Here is a 21,672-nt window from a genome sequence, read left to right on the forward strand (position 1 = left end):
TTCTCTGATCTGTGCTCCCATTGAACGAGGATCCACACAGGTTCTCTCTTACTGAGAACAAGGATTCAAAGTTACCACCAGAGGCAGTAGAAGGAGCTTGTTTTCCTTTGGAAGCTTAATAGATCTAATGGCATTTTCTTATGTTCTCAGGTCTTGGCATGGGGGAAGGTGGAAGACACCATTGTACATCAAATGTCTTCTGTTGTATAGTTGCAATCAAAGGTAAATTATGGTGGCTTGTAAGAAATAGCAATTTGAAACAGTCTAGCACTGCAAAGAAATGATGTCAGCCGTGGCTCAGTGGCAGCACCCTCACCTCAGAGTCAGAAGGTTGTGGATTCAAGTCCCACTCGAGACCTGAGCACAAAAATACTGACACTCCAATGCAGTACCAAGAGAGTGCTGCACTGTCGGTGATGTCATCTTTCAGATGAGACGTTAAACAGAGGCCCCGGCTGCACTCTCAGATGGACGTAAAAGATCCCATTGGCACTATTTTGAAGAACAGGAGAGTTCTCCTCGGTGTCCTGGCCAATGTTTATCCCTCAACCAATATCAATACAGCAGATTATCTGGTCATTGCTGTTTGCTTGCTGTGCGCATTGCTGCCACGTTTCCTATATTGAAGCAGTGAATACACTTCAACACTATTTCCTTGGCTGTAAAGCGCTTTGAAACGTCCTGAAGTCATGACAGGCACTATATAAATGTGTCTTTTTTTGATAGAAGTTATTAGAATATTTGCACAAGTAAACTACAGAGATGTTTTAGGACAAATTAATTTGCATGAGCACCATACATTTTAAGTATATCCAATAGAAATAAATGCAAAAAAGGATAGCAGCCAAGGAAAGAATGGATTTGGATGCATGGGAGTTTGACATTTAATTTGGAACTTGAAGTCAGAAAACCTTGCAAGCTTTATATTGTCAGCTAAATTCCTGTATTTTCCTTGAATACACATTCAAGCCTGTTTTTGCCTAGCAGAAACGACACATCTTTAATATAGAAGAAATCTTCAAATATCAGATGAATCCTGGATTGTCACCTTTAACCAGGTCTGAAATCAGACAGAATTAGGGGAAGATCTTTAAAAAAAATCATATTGAAGCAGGTTATTTCAATTATTGCATGATCTCAATGCTTATCATAATGAAAATGTTTATCATAATGAGGAGTACAAAAACAGAAATTCTATTTCGTACTCGCTGATTTTCTTTTGCAAAAATTAGTGAAGACAGGAATTGCACCCTAGATGTACTCAATCAAGCAAGCCCCTAAATGAAACAGATAAATCTGGTGGCATTAGCTGTGATTCAGGGTGGGCAGTTAAAAACGAGCAGCATGCTCACTGCTCAGATCCCGACCATTTCCGACTGTTTGGGATGTTAACCTGCGAGGTTTTGCAGGCAGATGAGGCGCCCGCCTAAAGCAGGCGGGAGTCTCACGTATTTATGGAGATTGGGGTCCCGTTATGTCTGTGCGATTTTAACCGGGGGTCTGAGCGGGGAGGCCACCACAGCTCTCCCGCTGGGCAGAAGCAGGTCTGCAGCTGGTCTGAAGACAGAAGAGAGCCTTCCAGTAAGTCTGAAACTTTCCTTTGTGGGGCCCAGATCGGCATCAGTGTTCCTCCAAGCCCCGCAGATTCCCAAACTCTCCCTCTTCCCTCTCGCAGGAACCTCCCGAAACATCTTCGACGCCACTTACCTGGAAGCTGATACACGATCTCCGCCTGCCGGCAGCTGCTCTGCACCCTCGTCACACCCATTCCAGGCGGGTGGTGGACCAGCGGAATCTAATTGAGGGCGGGCGGTTAAAATTGCCGTGGCCTCCCGCTGCCAAGCGGGAGAACAACTCGCTAGAGCAGTTTCCCGCCAGAAACCCATTCCGAGTTAAAATCTGTCCCTTGGATTTGATTCTCCATGTGCCATGCCATAGGACGTTGACTGGTAATATATTAAAAAATCTTTCTGACTGCGTGCGCTTCTGTGGCAACTTTTCCCATTATAAGTTGCTATGCCCACGTTTATAATGGGCACTGACTGCAAACTCGTCATACTGAAGTTATGCCTCAATTTTGTGTCTCCAGCTCCATAGCTTCTACTGCAGAGAAACTCCTAAGATTCAACCAGCTCTGCTTCCCAAATTGCTGTAAGTTTTGTTATTTCATAATAAATGATATTGTTTCTTATCTTTCAAGTCAATTTAAGATCAAAATAAAGACTCAGTGTATGACTTAAGAATGGGGACTGAATTGCATCTGTGTGCCCTGGTCCGATTATCCCTCCGCCCCCTAACTCCGCTTCACATGACCACTAATCTGTCTTGACGCCCCGTGTAACGCCACAGAAGATTATCTTTTTGGGGGATTTAGATGTGTGCGGTGCTCGGACCAATTAAACTGAAATTAAATTGAATATCCTCAAACCTGTTTCCTCGTCCTGACCTTTTAAGGACGTGAAGTTCAACTTTGGCGGTACTGGATCGGCCGCCCGTTATACACCCTGCCTGATTTTCCGTTCCACTGAAGTCAACAAATAGTTTATTCAAGAGGCAAGTTTTTCTGTCTCTATTATCGATATCTTTCAAGGCAATTCTGAAGGCCACACGGGGGTCAGCACTCCTCCCAAGACATTTGCTATTCAATTGTGTTTGTGCATTTGTAACTGATTAAGATACCCTTTACTTCATAATGCCTACCGTGGCATAATAGATGGAGATTGATACGATGCTGGGAATTCACAGCAACACAGCAATTAAAATGTTCGGTCTTTCTTTGTTTCACAGCTCCCAGGCGAACAAGTGTGTTCGCTTATTAATCTGCAGTTTGATTACATTCTTTGTGTGCTATCGATCTGGATTTCAACTGTGTGACAGTAAGTATAGCTTTACAAGTAACCGTCAAATACCAATGGCAACAGAATGTACATAATGATAGCAGCTGAAGTTAAATTCAAATCATAAGTTTGCTATAGTTAATTTGTTATTTATTAACCATTTCAGTGAATAAAGCACAGGAAAATTCATATCATCTAGTGTGTTGAGTAAACAATGAAAACATAATATTACTTCAGCTCTGAAATATTCCTTCATAAAAAGATAACTACTTTACTTTAAGCAGAGTATCAAAACGAATTGACAAAACTCAGAACTCCCACTCATTTTCTCCATGCTAAGTTATCTAGCGGGTTTTTAATGTCTTTTTCCTCTTCACATTCAAAGCGGTGCATGGAACTCGATAATGTCAACAGTTACAAATCAAACACAGTTTTCGTATTTTCTGCTGCTCTCTGCTGCCAGAGAACGCATCTCATTTAACAATATTACACAGCTTCTTCACATGCACACCAATTCAATCAAAACGTCGCTTTAGTTCTGCCTCGGCAAACTTAATCAGTGAGTTTCACAGACCAGGTTGGTCCTAATTTCAAGAGTTGGAAGTAGAAATTTGCCGAGGCCCGTGTTTTTGGGTCCAGACTTGGCACCATGCGGGCAAGTGGGAGGGAGGCCCGAGCCAGGCTTGAAATTAGGCCTTGGGCCTCAGCAGCATTTTCTGCGCGAGCTGTCAACACCAACAACGACTTATAATATTTATATAGCGCCTTTAACGTAGTAAAACGTCCCAAGGCGCTTCGCAGGAGTATTTTAAGGAGTATTTTAAGACAACAAAAAAAATGACACCGATCCACAAAAGGGTAAATTAGGGTAGGTGACAAAAAGCTTGGTCAGAGGTAGGTTTTAAGGAGCATCTTAAAGGAGGAAAGAGAGGTAGCCAGGCGGAGAGGTTTAGGCAGGGAATTCCAGAGCTTAGGGTCTAGGCCGGTCAGCACCGGCAGTGCATCCACAGGCAGCTCGTGCATTGAAGATACCGAATGTCAGACCACTGGCCTCACCAGCGGTGGTCCGCAGGTAAGTCCCGGGAGATTAGTTGGAGCGGGCAACTGGGGTGGGGGGATGCGGTGAGACGATCATGATGAACGTAGGGTCATCTGCTTCTCCTGGCTCCACAGGAAGGTTTTTTTAAAAATGTACCTTTCTTGGCAGGGCAGATTGCCTAAAAAAAAGGGCCCAACAAGTTTAGCAATAAATCCAAGCACACACACAGATTTGGTGCGAGATGTCCTACTGCTAATTTTGTCAGCGTTGCACATTTTTACACCCGATTAATGGCCAGTTTCTAACCTGTTGGTCTTTGCTGAGTTAGCTGATTTCAACCGTAGTGAAGGGTGCTACAAATGACTTTAGCATCCCTGAGTTTGGGGACGGGGAACTGGCCAGGAATTTCACTGCTGTGTTTTTAATGAAAGGTACACACCCGAAATATTAACCTGCCTTTTCTCTTTATAGATGCTGACTGACCTGCTATATTTTACCAGCACTTTTTATTTTTACTTCAAATTTCCACCATTTTCAGGGTTTTTTTTTATTCCCACCACACGTTACTATCCAATAATTCTGTCTGGCAGATTGCAGATGTGAATATTGGACAAGAACATGATGGGGCTAAACTAGAATGGGTTCAATAATATGTTTCTACTCGTTATCCAGGCTCACACATAAGTAATGGTGATTTGGGAGAAGTTCTGAAGGCTGTCAGACCTGTATGGAAACTTACACCAGCGTGAAGGGCAGTGGGGTGAAAAAATGTTTTGTTTAAAAACCCAGACAGCAATGTATTATAGGTTACTGTACAAAATTTTATTACAGAGTTAAAATTCCATATTTTTCTGTTTAAAATACATATGCTATAGGTTTTCATTTAGAAAATCCAGAATATTAATAACATGAAATGGGCTAAATTAAAGATTTCTTTTTATTTCTCTCAGTATTCTGTGGAATGCTTCTCAAATTGTAACGTGTTTAAACTGGGTTTAACTTTCAGCTATTGTGGTTTTAAGCACACTTGCGTATTTCTATAGGCTGCATTACATTGTCCAATTTTCCGTATTGATTGTCCTTAATAGTCATTGTGCTTTAAAACATTTGCATAATATTACCATTTTTCGGCACGAGAACATTGCAAATACACAAAATTGAAAATTTTGAAAGCTCGCATGCTGGAATACGGAAGGGAAAAAAACGATCATGCATAAAATACATCTCAATCCATACCTTTCTCCACTGACTGTTAATAACATGCACTAGTTGTAAAAACATTCTTTGTCCCATAAAGCCAGATCTAATTTTTAAAGCAGATTTTTTTTTCTCCTCCTCTCAGAAGGAATGTTGTAATCTGCAGAAAAATAACCAGTGCAAAAATCTGCAGTGCAGTTCTTTGTCCCCTTTCTCACAAAAGTGGAGAATTTTTTTAAATAATACAAATGCGTCAAAGTACTTCATGCTATAAATATTCAGAAGTGTTACAAATTAACTGTTCAGGGATTTCTTGAGCCATTGGAACAGTTCTTCTTCAAAGAGACCATGCCATCGAACATTTGCTTCCACAATTTCAATGGCTTGTGCGAACGAGGCATCTGTTCCCTCTCCGAGGTTCTTTATAAAGTCCTTCAGCTGTAAGATTGAAAGCATTTTATAAGTAGCTTGGAATTGCAAAAAAAAGCTTGCTGTGGTAAACGAGCCCAGCTTGTGATGATGCCTTTTACAGACCAGATTCGCTAAATAAAAAGCACCTACAATTCTACCTTTCATTGTGTTTATAGCTTGCAAAGTTAATTTGAACTGTACCTGTCTAAGATATGATGCCCTGTAAAACATAAGAGGGCGTGTGGGGAGGGGAGGTTTTTAGACCTCTACACGAAATGGGTGCAAAGTTGGCAGGACTGGCTGCGCCACTCGCCTGATGCTGGCGTCGGGCGCCTCACACCATTGCCAGGTTCGGGTCTCATTTGAATCTATGTGGCCCCGCTGCAACTCGCCAATTATGGGCTTGGCCACATTGAGCCAGTGGCAGTTCAGGCCTGAGTGGGGCAGCCAATCCCGGAGGGGGTCGAGCACGGGTCAGCAGTGGGCTGCCGTATTTTTTGTGGAACCAGGAGGAGCGCAAAAAATGTTCCCAGACAAAGTTCTGGCCCTTTTCTTGAACGGCCAATGATCCCTTTAAGGACCACGGTTAACCTGCTCACCACCTGGTACAAATGGCATGCGCATGGCACACACTGTCCATTTGTACCTGAAAATTGCAAATGGTGTCCTGAAGGCAGCCCTCCGCTTCCCCAAAACAAGTGGGCTTGCTGGTCACCCATTTACAGGCCCGCTTGAGAATTGCATCAAGTGGAACTGGGACATCAACGGGGCAGATGAGATGCCCTCGCTGATCATCAACTACAGGCGAGACAGGCAGCCGGCAGTAGTTGAAAACAGCCCCCTTTGGTTTCTGGAATTGAGACTGCAGCTTCTCGGCGAACGACTGTTTTCTGTTATAACACCAATTAAGAAATAGTTTGCTGCCATAACAAGGCAGCTTCAATCGACTTGTTTAGCTGCATCCCAATTCAGTTTGTTTTAACTGTTTGGAATGTTGTAAAACTGATATGTTCCATTGACATAGGAGCAACAAACAGATCAATTGCATGACGATAGCAAAATACTGCGGATGCTGGAAATCCGAAATAACAACAGAAAATGCTGGCAAAACTCAGCAGGCCAGACAACATCCGTGGAGAGAGAAATAGAGTCAACGTTTCAGGTCAAAACCCTTCGTCAGGACTGAAAAAGCACAGGAAATGAAACAGATTAAAAGGCCAGTTTGGGGGCTGGGAAATGGGGATGAGAGAACAAAAGAGAAGTGAGGAGACATTAAGAGGTTTCAATTGCATGAAATGTCCGAATTACTTGAATCACTCTGAAGGACCTCTGCTCCAACTGATCAGATTCATGTCGCAAGCATATTGCGTGTCCGCATTTATCGTGAAGGAACAGGTCAACAAAAACAAATGGTAGATTATGCTTAAAGTAAATAAAATACTAAATAACTGCATACGTTCCGCATAGAATTTCTAAGCTACAAATGTTTTGCGAAGAGCTTCATTTTCTTTCGTTAAAAAGATCACTTTTTGCAGCGTGTACCAGATGACTTTCTACGGGTTACACAATGTCACAGCATAAGAGTTCTCATGTGAATCAGGCTAAGTAAACATATATAATGTAACACGTTTCAAAGTTCCCTCAGTCTAAGGAGAGGATTTCAAAATCTTCTATAATTCAAGCTGGATTTCTTAAACAAACTAAATCTTAAAATGATTTTTATTCAGCCCTGTAGAATTTATAGGTTCACGGAGAAATAAACCTTCAAATCCTGTAAGCTTTTGTTCATTTTCCTATCATTTCTCTTTGGTGGTGGCAGTACTTCTTCATAACTGTATAATTCAGCTTGACTGACCCTTAAAGTAAGTCTAGATTGATTCTTAAAATAAGTCAATAACTTTCATTTTTTCCAATGAGTCAATGAGCCTTCTGTTTAATTAAATGTTGAGGTGGCACCCCTAGGATTTTAATCACAATGTGGGAGTTGTTTATTGCTGAAGACCCTGCTGTTGGTAAGAGATTATTGCTATTTTACTCTGAGATATTAAAAAGGTGTTGCACTACAATATCTGCTATAAATCATTTTTGACCAATCGGGAGCTCAATGGGTTAAGAATTGCCCAGAATATACAACCTCTAATATGATGCCTTCCATTGTCATGACTCATGTAAGTCTTAGGCCAATGATTAGTAAAACTACAATAATGATATATGCAGATAGTTCCCTCTCTCAACTCCCTCCTGTGTACTCAAAGTGAAGCCTTGGAGAAAACTAAAATTTGAGAGGAAGCCTTGATAAGGGATTCCTGATATTGTTTGTTTACAAAATATAATATCATCAGGTAAATGTGAGGTTATCTACTTTGGTAGGAAGAATAAAAAAGCAAATTATTATTTAATTAGAGAGAGACTACATAATGCTGCGGTACAGAGGGATCTGGTGGTCCTCGTACATGAAACACAAAAAGTTAACATACAGGTACAGCAAGTAATTAGGAAGGCAAATGGAATGTTGGGCTTTATTGCAAGGGGGATGGAGTATAAAAGTAGGGAAGTCTTGCTACAACTGTACAGGGCGCTGGTGAGACCACATCTGGAGTACTGCGTGCAGTTTTGGTCTCCTTATTTAAGGAGGGATATACTTGCATTGGAGGCAGTTCAGAGAAGGTTCACTAGGTTGATTCCTGAGATGAAGGGGTTGGCTTATGAAGAAAGGTTGAGCAGGTTGGGCCGATACTCATTGGAGTTTAGAAGAATGAGAGGTGATTTATTGAAACATATAAGATTCTGAGGGGGTTCGACAGGGTAACTCTTTTGTTTGTACCCAAAAAAAACAAATTGGACTGTACACAAAAGTTCAACTAAAACTTAACAAATCAAATTAAAATTTGGTTTTCCGGGTTGATGATGCACTCCAGTCCCCGCGGCGCCCACCGGTCGCGGAAATACTCAAGCGCACCGGCGGACACCGCGTGCTCCATCTGCTTGACAGGGTAGATGCAGGGAGGAAGTTTCCTCTCATGGGAGAATCTAGAACTATGGGCCATAGTTTCAGAATAAGGGGTAGCTCATTTAAAACAGAGGTGAGGAGGAATTTCTTCTCTCAGAGGGTCGTGAATTTTTGGTATTCTCTACCCCAGAGAGCTGTGGAGGCAGAGTCACTGATTATATTTAAAGCGGAAACAGATAGATATTTGAGCTATAGCAGGGTCAAGGGTTATGGGGAGCGGACGGGAAAGTGGAGTTGAGGCCAAGATCAGATCAGCCATGATCTTACTGAATGGCAAAGCAGGCTCGAGGGGCCAAATGGCCTATTCCTGCTTCTATTTCTTATGTTCTTAACCTTGAATCTGTTGGTGGTAATTATGTTGTCATAATGACATATGGTCTTGACAAATCTCTGTAACTACAGCTCTGCCAAGATCTTGCATGTTTTAAAGCTAAATTTGTAATTAGGAATTGTTTGATGAAGTCAACAGGGTAGAAATTGGACCTCGATGCACCAGTTTTGCGGGCACCAGAAGGCCCCATTTCGAGGGCCAATGTCCCACACCTAAAGTACGCATGAAAGACTTCTGATCCGATACTGGATCAGGCCATATTTTAGGAGTTCCTGTCGGCTGTCCAAAACAGGCGTTAACCACTTTACATATGTAAATGAGGGACCTAGGGCCTGTGTAAATTGGACAGGGATAAGCAGAGCAAGTACTGGTGTGCTCCGCCTAGGGTTCCTTAGGGGGAGGATAAGTTTCATTTTAAATTTAAAAATTGTTGCTGTGGATGGGCAGCATTCCTCCATCTCCATAGTGTCCCAATCGCTCCATTTTCGCCCACCTATAACCACTCCACATCCTCTGCCGGAACTTAACCTTTTAAAAATTTGTTTATGGGATCTGGGCGTCGCTGGCAAAGCCAGCTCATCCCTAATTGCCCTTGAGAAGGTGGTGGTGAGCCGACTTCTTGAACCGCTGCAGTCTGTGTGGTGAAGGTACTCCCACAGTGCTGTTAGGGAGGGAGTTCCAGGATTTTGACCCAGCGACGATGAAGGATCGGCGATATACTTCTAAGTCACGATGGTGTGTGACTTGGAGGGGAACTTGGAGGTGCTGGTGTTCCAATGCGCCTGCTGCCCTTGTCCTTCTAGGTGGAAGAGGTCGCGGGTTTGGGAGGTGCTGCTGAAGAAGCCTTGGCGAGTTGCTGCAGTGCATCTTGTAGATGGTACACACTGCAGCCACGGTACGCCGGTGGTGGAGGGAGTGAATGTTTAAGGTGGCGGATTGGGTGCCAATCAAACGGGCTGCTTTGTCCAGGATGGTGTCGAGCTTCTTGAGTGTTTTTGGAGCTGCACTCATCCAGGCAAGTGGAGAGTATTCCATCACACTCCTTACTTGTGCCTTGTAGATGGTGGAAAAGCTTTGGGGAGTCGGGAGGTGAGACACTCGCCACAGAATACCCAGCCTCTGACCTGCTCTTGTTACCACAGTATTTATGTGGCTGGTCCAGTTAAGTTTCTGGTTAATGGTGACCCCCAGGATGTTGATGGTGGGAGATTCGGCGATGATAATGCCATTGAATGTCAAGGGGAGGTGGTTAGACTCTCACTTGTTGGAGATAGTCATTTCCTGGCACTTCTGTGGCACGAATGTTACCTGCCACTTATCAGCCCAAGCCTGAAAGTCGTCCAGGTCTTGTTGCATGCGGGCATGGACTGCTTCATTATCTGAGGAGTTGTGAATGGCACTGAACACTGTGCCGTCATCAGCGAACATCCCCATTTCTGACCTTATTTTGGAGGGAAGGTCATTGATGTAGCAGCTGAAGATGGTTGGGCCTAGGACACTGCCCTGAGGATCTCCTGCAGCTGTGATGATTGACCTTCAACCACCACAACCATCTTCCTTTGTGCTAGGTATGACTCCAGCCAGTGGAGCATTTTCCCCCTGATTCCCATTGACTTCAGTTTTACTAGGGCTCCTTGATGCCACACTCGGTCAAATGCTGCCTTGATGTCAAGGGCAGTCACTCTCACCTCACCTCTGGAATTCAGCTCCTTTGTCCATGTTTGGACCAAGGCTGTAATGAGGTCCGGAGCCAAGTGGTCTTGGCGGAACCCAAACTGGGCATCAGTGAGCAGGTGCCGCTTGATAGCACTGTCGATGACACCTTCCATCACTTTGTTGATGATTGAGAGTAGACTGATGGGGTGGTAATTGGCCGGGTTGGATTTGTCCTGCTTTTTCTGGACAAGACATACCTGGGCAGTTTTCCACATTGTCGGATAGATGCCAGTGTTGTAGCTGTACTGGAACAGCTTGGCTAGAGACACAGCTAGTTCTGGAGCACAAGTCTTCAGCATGATAGCCGGGATGTTGTCAGGGCCCATAGCCTTTGCTGTATCCAGTGCACTCAGCCATTTCTTGATATCACGTGGAGTGAATCGAATTGGCTGAAGACTGGCTTCTGTGATGGTGGGGATCTCGGGAGTAGACCGATATGGGTCATCCACTCCTGGCTGAAGTTGGTTGCAAACGCTTCAGCCTTGTCTTTTGCACTCATGTGCTGGGCTCTACCATCATTGAGGATGGGAATATTCATGGAGCCTCCTCCTCCCATTAGTTGTTAAATGGTCCACCACCATTCACGACTGGATGTGGCAGGATTGCTGAGCTTTGATCTGATCCATTGATTGTGGGATCACTTAGCCCAGTCTATAGCATGCTGCATCCGCTTTTTAGCATGCAGTCATGTGTTGCAGCTTCCCCAGGTTGGCACCTCATTTTTAGGTACGCCTGGTGCTGCTCCTGGCATGTTCTACACTCGGTGTTGAAGGTAATGGGGATATGCCAGGCCATGAGGTTACAGATTGTGGTGGAATACAATTCTGCTGCTGCTGATGGATGCCCAGTTTTGAGCTGCTAAATCTGTTCTGAATCTATCCCATTTAGCACAGTGGTAGTGCCACACAACACAATGGAGGTTGTCTTCAGTGTGAAGTCGGGACTTCCTCTCCACAATGATTGTGCAGTGGTCACTGCTACCAATGCTGTCATGGACAGATGCATCTGCGACAGGTAGATTGGTGAGGACGAGGTCAAGTAGGTTTTTCCCTCGTGTTGGATCTCATCACCTGTCGCAGGCCCAAATTGGCAGTTATGTCCTTCAGGACTCGGCCAGTAGTGGTGCTACCAAGCCTCTCTTGGCGATGGACATTGAAGTCCCCCACCCAGAGTACATTCTGTGCCCTTGCTACTCTCAGTGCTTCTTCCAAGTGGTGTTCAACATGGAGGAGTGCTGATTCATCAGCGGTAGGTGGTAATCAGCAGGAGGTTTCCTTGCCTATGCTTGACCTGAAGCCATGAGACTTCCTGGGGTCCGGAGTCCATGTTTCCCGACTGTATACCACTGTGCCGCCACCCCTGGTAGGACATACCCAGGGGTGGTGATGGAGGAGATAGGGACATTGGCTGAAAGGTATGATTCTGTGAGTATGACTATGTCAGGCTATTACTTGACTAGTCTGTGGGACAGCTCTCCCAATTCTGGCACAAGTCCCCAGATGTTGGTGAGGAGGACTTTGCAGCATTAACTGGGCTGGGTGTGCCATTGCCGTGTCCGTAGCCGGTGCCGAGGTCAATGCCGGGTGGTCCGTCCAGTTTCATTCTTATTATTTTGTTTTGTAGTTACAACTGAGTGACTTGCTAGACCACTTCCGAGGGCAGTTAAGAGTCAACCGCATTGCTGTGGGTCTGGAGTCACATATAGGCCAGACCAGGTAAGGACGGCAGATTTCCTTCCCTAAAGGACAGTAGTGAACCAGATGGGTTTTTACGACAATCCAATAGTTTCATGGTTACCATTACTGATACTAGTAATTATTCCGGATTTATTTAACTGAATTTAAATTCCCCAGCTGCTATGGTGGGATTTGAAATCACGTCTCTGGATCATTAGTCCACACCTCTGGATTACTAGCCCAGTGACATTACCACTACACTACCGTTCCCTTTGGGCCAACACAGATGACACAAGCAGCCTGATATTACTCGAGCTGCATCAACAATAATTTTCTTAAAATGGCCGAGCTGCCTGTGAAGGTGCAACAGGCAGCACATCTAAATAATATCAACGAGCCCAAGGTCCAATGTCGGACCGGCCTTGGGCTTCTCGGCTAGGGTGCGCGGCAACCATTTGAAGCTCAAAAACGGGCCGAAATGAATTTTAACCCCAACTTCTTTTGTTTAAAGATATTACCCCTCTGGCATATTGGCCTAGAAATTCAGTTGGCGCCGCGCCAGGGCTTTAGCGCCGGAAAGTTAGCGCCAGCGCTAAGTCCCCCTGCGCGCGCCAAAAATTCAGTAGCGCCGCGCCCAAACGGCTGCCGGCGCTACTGAAGGGTGTTTGCGCCTGAAAACTGGCGCTACACGCCGCATTGCGGCGCTATTCCGGCGCCCGATGCGGTGCGGCAGGCTCGGGAAGTGCAGGCCTCCTCCTTCAGTTAAGGAGGAGCTGCCTGCACCCGCACGCTGGCCGATAAAATCGCCACAAAAATGAGCCCGGCACCTCGGAAGTGCCGGGCTCGCAGCCGAGAAGCATCTGTTCCGCGGGGGGTGGGTGGGGGAGTCCGGGGAGGGAGGTGCGGGCAGGCGGCCGGCGGGAAAGCGGCCGGCCGCCGCTCCACCTTTATGCGCCGGCGCAAAGTCGTGTAAGACTCTGGCCTAGAAATTGAGTTGGCACCGCGCCAGGGCTTTAGCGCCGGAAATTTAGCGCCGGCGCTAAGTCCACCTGCGCGCGCCAAAAATTCAGTAGCGCCGCGCCCAGACGGCTGCCGGCGCTACTGGCGGGCGTGAGCGCCTCCCAATGGGCGCTGACTGCCGCATTGCGGCGCTAATCCGGCGCTGCGGGACCCGATGCGGTGCGGCAGGCTGGGGAAGTGCAGGCCTCCTCCTTCAGTTAAGGAGGAGCTGCCTGCACCCGCCCGCTGTCCGTTCAAATATTGAAAAAAATGAGCCCGGCACCTCGGACAAGTGCCGGGCTTGCAGGCCAGACGCATCTGTTCCGCGGGGGGGGGGGTGGAGGAGTCCGGGGAGGGAGGTGCGGGCAGGCGGCCGGCGGGAAAGCGGCCGGCCGCCGCGCGACCTTAATGCGCCGGCGCTAACTCGGGGAAGACTCGGTTGAAAAAATCTTAGTTGCGGCTGCCACGGGCGAGGCGGCCGCAACTCAATTTCGGCGCTGGGGCCCGTCACCACGGCAACCGGGACGCTGCGCACACCGATGACGTCATCGGTGCCGGCGCAGCGCAACCGGTGTAACGCCGACGGAAGGGCCCCACTGAATTTTCAAACTGGCCATAACTGCGGCGCTAGGCCCTCCAGCGCCCCAAATGGGGCGCTAAGCCTACTGAATTTTCAGCCCTCTGTTGCCAGAGTCTTAGTTGCGGCTGCCACGGGCGAGGCGGCCGCAACTGAATTTCGGCGCTGGGGCCCGTCGGCATGGCAACCGGGACGCTGCGCACACCGATGACGTCATCGGTGCCGGCGCAGCGCTACCGGTCTACCGCCGATTCCAGGGCCCCAGGGAATTTTTAAACTGGCCATAACTCCGGCGCTAGGCCCTCCAGCGCCCCAAATGGGGCGCTAGGCCTACTGAATTTCTAGGCCATTATATCAATTACCCTAAAATATTATATCAATTACCCTAAAATAAATAACATGCAGGCAATTTATTGTTAAAGTTTGGGATCAGTACGAATAGTGGAAACGTGAGCTTTTGATACGAGCTGTTCTGTTAAGGGCTTGTTCCTTTGTTGAATATTGTACTCTTAAGTGCGATAATTTGAATCAATTTCTAACAGAGAAAATCTTAAAGTGTGTTGGAACCGTTTACCTCATTAAGTTCAGCTTCTGTACTCAAAAACTCTGTCACACCTTTGATGAGTCTGGAGTTCATAAACAAAGCTTCGCCATATCTGTAAAAAAAAATGATGAAGCTTAATTAATAACATATGCTCACTGTCTAAATCAGGCATTTTATTTTGGCTCCATTTTCAAAAAATTATTATATTTGTTTGTTCCAGTGACTGATTCCATTGAATAAATTTGGTTTGTTTACCTTGAATTAAAAATGGCCCACTTATCCTGGAAAAATTTCCAGGCTAAATCTCGTCCATATGGATACTTAGCCACATGAATTATAACATCTATGGTATTCTGATCAGGAACCAACTGGGAGTTTAGCGACAGGTTAAGAAGCCTGAAAAGAGAAATCAGTTATATCGGTCCTTGAAATATTGTCATTTTGAAAAATAAAAGACTTTCCAGTTTAACGGCTGATTAACCTGTTCAGCAAAAAGGTATTTTTACTGCATGCTAAAGCCTCCAGTAGAATTTTCTTCTCCGAAACTGCAGTTGAGGATTGGTATTTGCTCCAAATAAATTCCCAAACATTGTCATCCATGAGTGCAATCCCAGTGCAGTAGACAATGTCTCTAACATTTGGTGGTATTCTGAAATGTATCAGTAAAAAGTGTTAGCATTCTACAGTATCATGTTTGATATAATAACTTGAGCATTGAATTGCTGCTTAAAACAATTGTTACTGATACCAGGGCATCGCTAGGCGATCGCTGGGCTTGCATACTGTGCTTATGTACTGATAATGCATGCATAATAATAACGGGTCTTGAGTAAAATGCAATTTATACTAATACATTTCAATAGCATGATGACAGTCTAAGTGACCCTTAAGGTTTATATAACTGCCTTGAACTCATGATTTGCATATTACTATTCTGTGCAATACACAACATATATACAAAAAAATCTTGAAGCTTAAAACAAATTGAAGTGGCTTTCTGCATTCCATGTTCCAGTCACCTTAATGAAACTGGCTATTATTAATTATGCAGGGTGTATTGATGCCAGTAAATGTGTTATAAATGAAGTAACTGGTGGAAGGATATTAAAGACTCCCCCCGCCCCCCGAAGAAACAGCATGCTTTAATTTGGGCCTAAATTAGGCCCTTTAAACTGTTTTCCTTTACTCAAAATATTTACACTTTTTAACTACTTTTGCCTGAAAATATGGGATTTAAATAACATTGCACCAACTGCATGAGTGGTAGAGCATCAGCTGTAAGTTCTCCCACCCCAGATTCTGATACTGGTCGCTATGCCAACCAACTATAGAGTCTACCAAGGACCCTTCTATTTTTTCTGGATGGAAAATTAATCAGATCTTAGATGGTAAGAAATGGTGGCAGTCTTTTTAATTCAGAAATGATGAGGATCCACATGGTCTTTTAATAAGAAATGAGTAGAATACTTCTCGCTACATCACAAGTGAAGAGAGCTATTAAACTGACAAGGCACTGAGTAGCAGGAGATGTACTTTCAAGGTGTGATGAGTAAAGGCTCCCTGATGCACAGTAGTAGCACCTTTAATGTTCCTTTACATAAGCAATGGTTGTGCATGTACAACAAGGAGAACTGCAATTAGCAATCTCCCTTGTGGTGAGTCAAAGGGGCAGTCCCAACATCTGAAGGTAAAACCTATCGCATTTGCATAACTGGTAAGTTTTCATCATACTGCATTTGTTGAATAGCCCAGAATTGCTAACTATTTAACACAACATTGGACAGGATGAGTACCGAGTGCAGTTTTGCCGATTCTTGTTATGTTTCATGTTAAATTACTATCATGTAGTAAATGGTATTAAAGTGACGTAGGTTTATATTAATGCCAGCTTGTGTATTCTGATGTAGGTTTAACATAGCAGTGAATATTTTATATTGGTGTACTAAAAACATCATTTGAGCCAATTATTGGGGAGCAGGGATTGAATCTAATTAACTAATGTCGCATGGCAGCGCCAAATGGAGTATGTTGCACTCCACCAGTGCTCTATATCACCCTTAGGCCAGCTTTTGTTACTGCTGACAGACAGAAGTCAATTCTACTTCTGAAATGAGATAGAAAACTGGTATGGCGAGGAATGGAACCACTATAGATAAAAATGAGATAAAACTTTAAGGATCAATTAATTAAATCAAGTAAAGTCAAATTTAATTTCTTCTGTAAAACCAATGTACTTTCCAGTGCAGTTGCCATCACTGCACCCTAATGTAGTATTTGTAAATGATTAGGATGTATTTAAAAAGACACTTGTGCAGTGTTGCAATTAACAGAGTAGTTCTGTTCACTCCAATAGAGTGAGAAATGAAAAAAGAATATGGTATCAATACATTTTAATCCAATCCATGTTCTGTTCTTTTCATAGATTTATTGATAGTGGCCGCCAAGCTTTGGTAGGACTATTAGTCGAAGGATCGTCTATGAGCAACATTAGCCCAAGAACTGGATGCTGGGCCCCAGAAGCCCTGAAGAAAAGCCTGATGGAGCTTTGAATGGTGATAGCTCAGTGCTGTGAGGAGTATGGTCCTTCCACCACTCATCAGCACAAGACCCAGTCGCCAAACACCATGGCATCTCTTCAGTGGCTTTGCTGATTTTCACTGCCTTGTATTCTTCCGTCACTGTCCTCCTCCAAAATGGTCATTGCGTCAGCATACAGTAGACCTGGATGATGGCTCATCTATGAAGACATGAAGGCATTGTTCCAGAAATTATTTTGGACTGAACATGCACTGGAAATAAATACAGATTGAAGTAGGTGGCGGAGAGACACACATCAATTTACACAATTCAACAGAAGAGTATGGACACAGGACATTTTTCGTGTGATTTCATAACTTTACAAACTGCTATTAAGCAGATTTAAAAAATGTTTTGAGCTTTACTCTCAAGTCAATTCTATTTTACACTTACCAGATTGAAATGTTTTCCAACCATCTTTTTGTTGTGACATGGATCGTGACGTGATTTATTATATTGTAGGAACTGGGGTTCCTAGCCGAAGAATTGAGATTGACTCAGAAAATCAAAAACAATAAAATTTAATGAACAAACGAAGCTGTACAGGAAACTGTAGGATACAATGCAAATAGGTCTGGTCTGCTTGAAAGCCTCTCTGGAAAACTGCTAGAAGGTTCCAAGCTCAACTGCTAGCCGGTTCCGAGCTCAACTGCTAGCAGGTTCCGAGCTCTGACGTCATGACGTTCTTCCCGCCGTTGAGAGATCACGTGACGGACGGCATGACGTCATCACGCGGAGTACAGGAAAGAAGCCCTAGTACAGTTAACAGCTACATTAAAGGTGCAGCCCCCAGCTGTACTACATTGCTGTAAAAGGAATTATATACAATTGTCCGTAATCCTCTGGTGGTTCCGCCACAATATCCAGTTTTCATCTGGCTACTTTTTGGAGACCATTGTTGTATTTATAGCAATCCGCTCCACCCCATGCATATTTTGCAATTTTGTTTATCTAACGTGCCTTCTTGCTGTACTTCTGTGATTGATAGAGCAGACTTTGTACCAAAGTAGCTTCAGATTTGGTTGATTCTTTGATGGGAATGTGTAAAAACAATTCAGCTTCACAAATATCTGGTTGTCTTTTAACTAAGTTATGTCCACATTTTCCATCCTCAGATACTTCACATTTATTAGTATTTTTTTTTAATTCATTTTATTTTTTTAATTCATTCTCGGGTTGTGGTTATCGCTGCCATCCCTTGTTGCCCTGAGAAGGTGATGGTAGACCTTCTTCTTGAACCACTGCATTTGTCGCGGTTTGATACAAATGAGTGGCTCGCTAGGCCACTTCAAAGGGCAGTTAAGAGTCAACCACATTGGTGTGGGACTGGAGTCACATATAGGCCAGACCGGGTAAAGATGACAGCTTTCCTTCTCTGAAGGACATCAGTGAACCGGTTGGGTTTTTATGGCAATGCAACAGCTTCCTGAGCTCTTTTACTGATGCCAGCAATTTTCAAAAAATGGAATTCAAATTTCCAAACTGTCACGGTAGGATTTGAATAAACATTCTCCGGATTATTAGTCCCGCAACTTAACCACTACACAACCATACTTCGAATCAACTACGTCATCCCTGCTCATTTAGTAAATCAGTTAAAGTTATTCAAATTTATCACAAGCATCTGATTGGACCTCTTTTTGTAGGGTTAAGTTATGATGATGGTCATTGGAACATGCAGCATTCATGGTTGAGCAGTAAATGTATGTACTTATTGCCAGATAACTATCAAAATGCCCCACCGGCTGAAACTAGCCATCAAACTATGAAGTTTATTTTCACTGAAATTTTCTCACACAAATATTTGACATCACAATTATTCCGTAACTAAAAATGCATTTAAAGGGGGTACTTTATCATTTGGGTGGATGGTCAGCAGAACAATGGGCTGACTGCCCGGGGTGTGTATCAGGAGGTCCAGACCATAGGGCCCGGGCCTCATTTAAATAGAACTGGGTGTCCTGATGCAGTTTGCTGGATTCGAGCTGGCACAATAATTGTGCGGCCTTCAGACTGCCGAGCCGGCAGCAAGGTAAGGCCACGATCGCAGCGAGGCCGGTCAGAGCCATCCTGCTCCTTGTGACCCACAAAAAAAAAATTTCACCTCCCTTTGAAGGCCTCACCGTTTTTTGGCCAACAGGTTCTATTTAGCGAAGTGTCAACGGCGGTCGCTCTGCCCAGTATGCCGTAGAAAAGGCTTTGGGGTCCTATACAACGATCTCTCTAATTTTGTTTTGGGTGCGCGGTCCCTTTAACAGGCTGCGCAGCACGTTCAGATTTCCGCACATGTGCAGTTTTTACATTTAAAAGCCGGTGAGCCAACTGCACGGGACCTCCATGCGGCCACACGGCTTAACGGGAACATTGGTCCTATCTACATATTAAGGTCCTATCTATAGATTAGGAACCCCGATTTAAATGCAACCTTGAAGCTCCCGCCTCATTCAGGCAGGTACCTCAGTCACTTAATATATTAAAAAAATGAAGAACCAGCGGTAAGTTTGCGGTTCTGATTTGAACTCCTGTACCGCCTGGTTTCCGCTGGGTAGAGGGAGTTAAATCTCTCCCCCTTTAAGGGGCATCTGTGTTATACCGTATTTAAAGTTGCGATCTCTAGAAGCAAGCTGTTTCCTGAGGATTAGAAAATTAACCAAGTGTTTGCTTTGATACCTGAAATCCAAAAAATGAACATTAATAAAAATATACTCTGGGCTACTTCTAGAATCTTCAGGAAAAGAGGTTACCTATTAAAACTCGGAAATTAAAAATCAAAAAAAGAGTGAAGTGTTCAGAAGAACACAGTCAGTGCTTGACACTGGAAAATTCATCAGAAGCATGGCTTGCTATTTTATGTAAAATGGTATGTTTAAAAATGTATTAAAAACTACAATTGCTTAATCATTAATTCATTCTAAAGGCTTTCCAACATCATAATTATTGGCTCAGTAGAATATTTTAGACATGAGCTTTATTAACACAATTCTTAACCAGCCCTGCAAATTGAGTCATTATTGGTCTTTCAGATTTTAATGAATGTACTTTACACAAGAATCATTACTGCTCAACTTAAAACTGGTTATCCAGGTAGTAGGAAGCCCACTGGGAGATATATCCTATTATCAATCCAAACCTGGTGTTAGGTCTGGGTTAAAGACTGCAGTTTATAAGGCCTTATATCCTTAATTATACTTTTTGATGCTGTTTGTTTAATAGTATTTTTTTTTAATGCCTACTCCCTTCCTCTCCTGACAGCATTGACTCTTTTGTGCTGTCGTTGTTCTCCAACTGTGTGCAGTTTTGGTCTCCTTACCTAAGAAAGGATATACTTGCCATAGAGGGAGTGCAGCGAAGGTTCACCAGACTGATTCCTGGGATGGCAGGACTGTCGTATGAGGAGAGATTGGGTTGACTAGATCTGTATTCACTAGAGTTGAGAAGAATGAGAGGGGATCTCATTGAAACGTATACAATTCTGACAGGGCTAGACAGACTGGATGCAGGGAGGATGTTTCCCCTGGCTGGGGGGGTCTAGAACGAGGGGGTCACAGTCTCAGGATACAGGGTAAGACATTTAGGACTGAGATGAGGAGAAATTTCTTCACTCAGAGGATGGTGAAGTTGTGGAATTCTCTACCACAGAAGGCTGTGGAGGCCAAGTCACTAAATATATTTAAGAAAGAGATAGATAGAATTCTAGACACAAAAGGCATCAAGGGGTATGGGGAGAGAGCAAGAATATGGTACAGGTAGACTACCCTTTATCCGGACTTCCGAAAACCGAAACCCTCTAAAAACCGAAGGTTTTTTCGTTCAGCGTAAGTCGTGCGTACGAACGAAAAAACCTTCAGTTTTTAGAGGGTTCCGGTTTCGGAAGTTCGGATAAAGGGTAAGTCGTGCGCACGACCCCCCGCCGACCCCCCCCCCCCGCGGACCCCGCCGGCCCCGACAACCGCCAATCCCCCCCGCGGACCCCGCCGGCCCCGACAACCGCCGACCCCCCCCCGCCGGCCCCGACAACCGCCGACCCCGCCAGCCCCGACAACCGCCGACCCCCCCGCGGACCCCGCCGGCCCCGACAACCGCCGATCCCCCCCGCTGACCCCGCCGGCCCCGACAACCGCCGACCCCGCCAGCCCCGACAACCGCCGACCCCCCCGCGGACCCCGCCGGCCCCAACAACCGCCGATCCCCCCCGCCGGCCCCGACAACCGCCGACCCCCCCACGGACCCCGCCGGCCCCGACCGACTTACGCTGAGCGTCAGCGTAAGTCGTGCGCACGACCCCCCGCCGACACCCCTGCCGACCCACCTTCCGAAATCCGAAATTCTCCTTTATCCGAAACTCGGCTGGTCCCGAGGTTTTCGGATAAAGGATAGTCTACCTGTATTGAGATAGAGGATCAGCCATGATCCTATTGAATGGTGGAGCAGGCCCAAAGGGCCGAATGGCCTACGCCTGCTCCTATTTTTCTATGTTTCTATTACCTTGCTCAAACAGGCCATCAGTCATGCAAGTGTGTGTTGGCAGGGTATTTAACAGCAGGGGTGCATCACAGCCCAGCATAGCTTTGTTTATCCAATATTCACTCGTGCACTTCCAGCAAGGGACACTGGATATCAATCTGTAATCCCTGGCTGGTTTTCCTCGTCCTAGTCCAAGGCCAACTGCAGTGTTCCAACCATTGCCCAGCTGAGATCAAGCAATTCAGCACAGTTGAGATTAAATCCGAGATGGCTACTAACTGCATAAACTTGAAC

The 21,672-nt window shown here is 44.9% G+C and overlaps 1 protein-coding gene and 1 long non-coding RNA gene across 5 annotated transcripts in view; one reads left to right on the top strand and one right to left on the bottom strand.

The window, feature by feature from the left end:
- Positions 1 to 1,361: 1,361 nt before the first annotated feature.
- LOC147106321 (uncharacterized) lies at positions 1,362 to 19,819 on the top strand. Of its 2 annotated transcripts, XR_015081428.1 has the most exons (6): positions 1,362 to 1,581; positions 1,676 to 1,949; positions 2,090 to 2,151; positions 2,788 to 2,876; positions 12,165 to 12,256; positions 16,760 to 19,819. It is a non-coding gene; the product is annotated as an uncharacterized LOC147106321 (long non-coding RNA). The 2 variants fall into 2 exon arrangements; XR_015081427.1 differs by lacking the exon at positions 12,165 to 12,256 and having other exon boundaries at positions 1,366 to 1,581.
- LOC147106322 (thyrotropin-releasing hormone-degrading ectoenzyme-like) overlaps positions 2,961 to 21,672 on the bottom strand; it is a 155,670-nt gene continuing 136,958 nt past the window's right edge. For all 3 annotated transcript variants that reach the window (XM_086009318.1, XM_086009319.1, XM_086009320.1), the window contains exons 17-20: positions 14,819 to 14,986; positions 14,593 to 14,733; positions 14,368 to 14,449; positions 2,961 to 5,511 (exon numbers count right to left, since the gene is read on the bottom strand). In XM_086009318.1, coding sequence (XP_085865444.1) covers positions 5,368 to 5,511; positions 14,368 to 14,449; positions 14,593 to 14,733; positions 14,819 to 14,986 — 535 coding nt within the window. In that variant the 3' untranslated portion in view covers positions 2,961 to 5,367. The remainder of the gene's footprint in view (positions 5,512 to 14,367; positions 14,450 to 14,592; positions 14,734 to 14,818; positions 14,987 to 21,672) is intronic.

Source organism: Somniosus microcephalus, chromosome 16 (genome assembly GCF_052327205.1).
Source record: "Somniosus microcephalus isolate GS21.2 chromosome 16, FLI_Smic_1.0, whole genome shotgun sequence".
In the NCBI taxonomy this organism is placed as follows: Eukaryota; Metazoa; Chordata; class Chondrichthyes; order Squaliformes; family Somniosidae; genus Somniosus; species Somniosus microcephalus.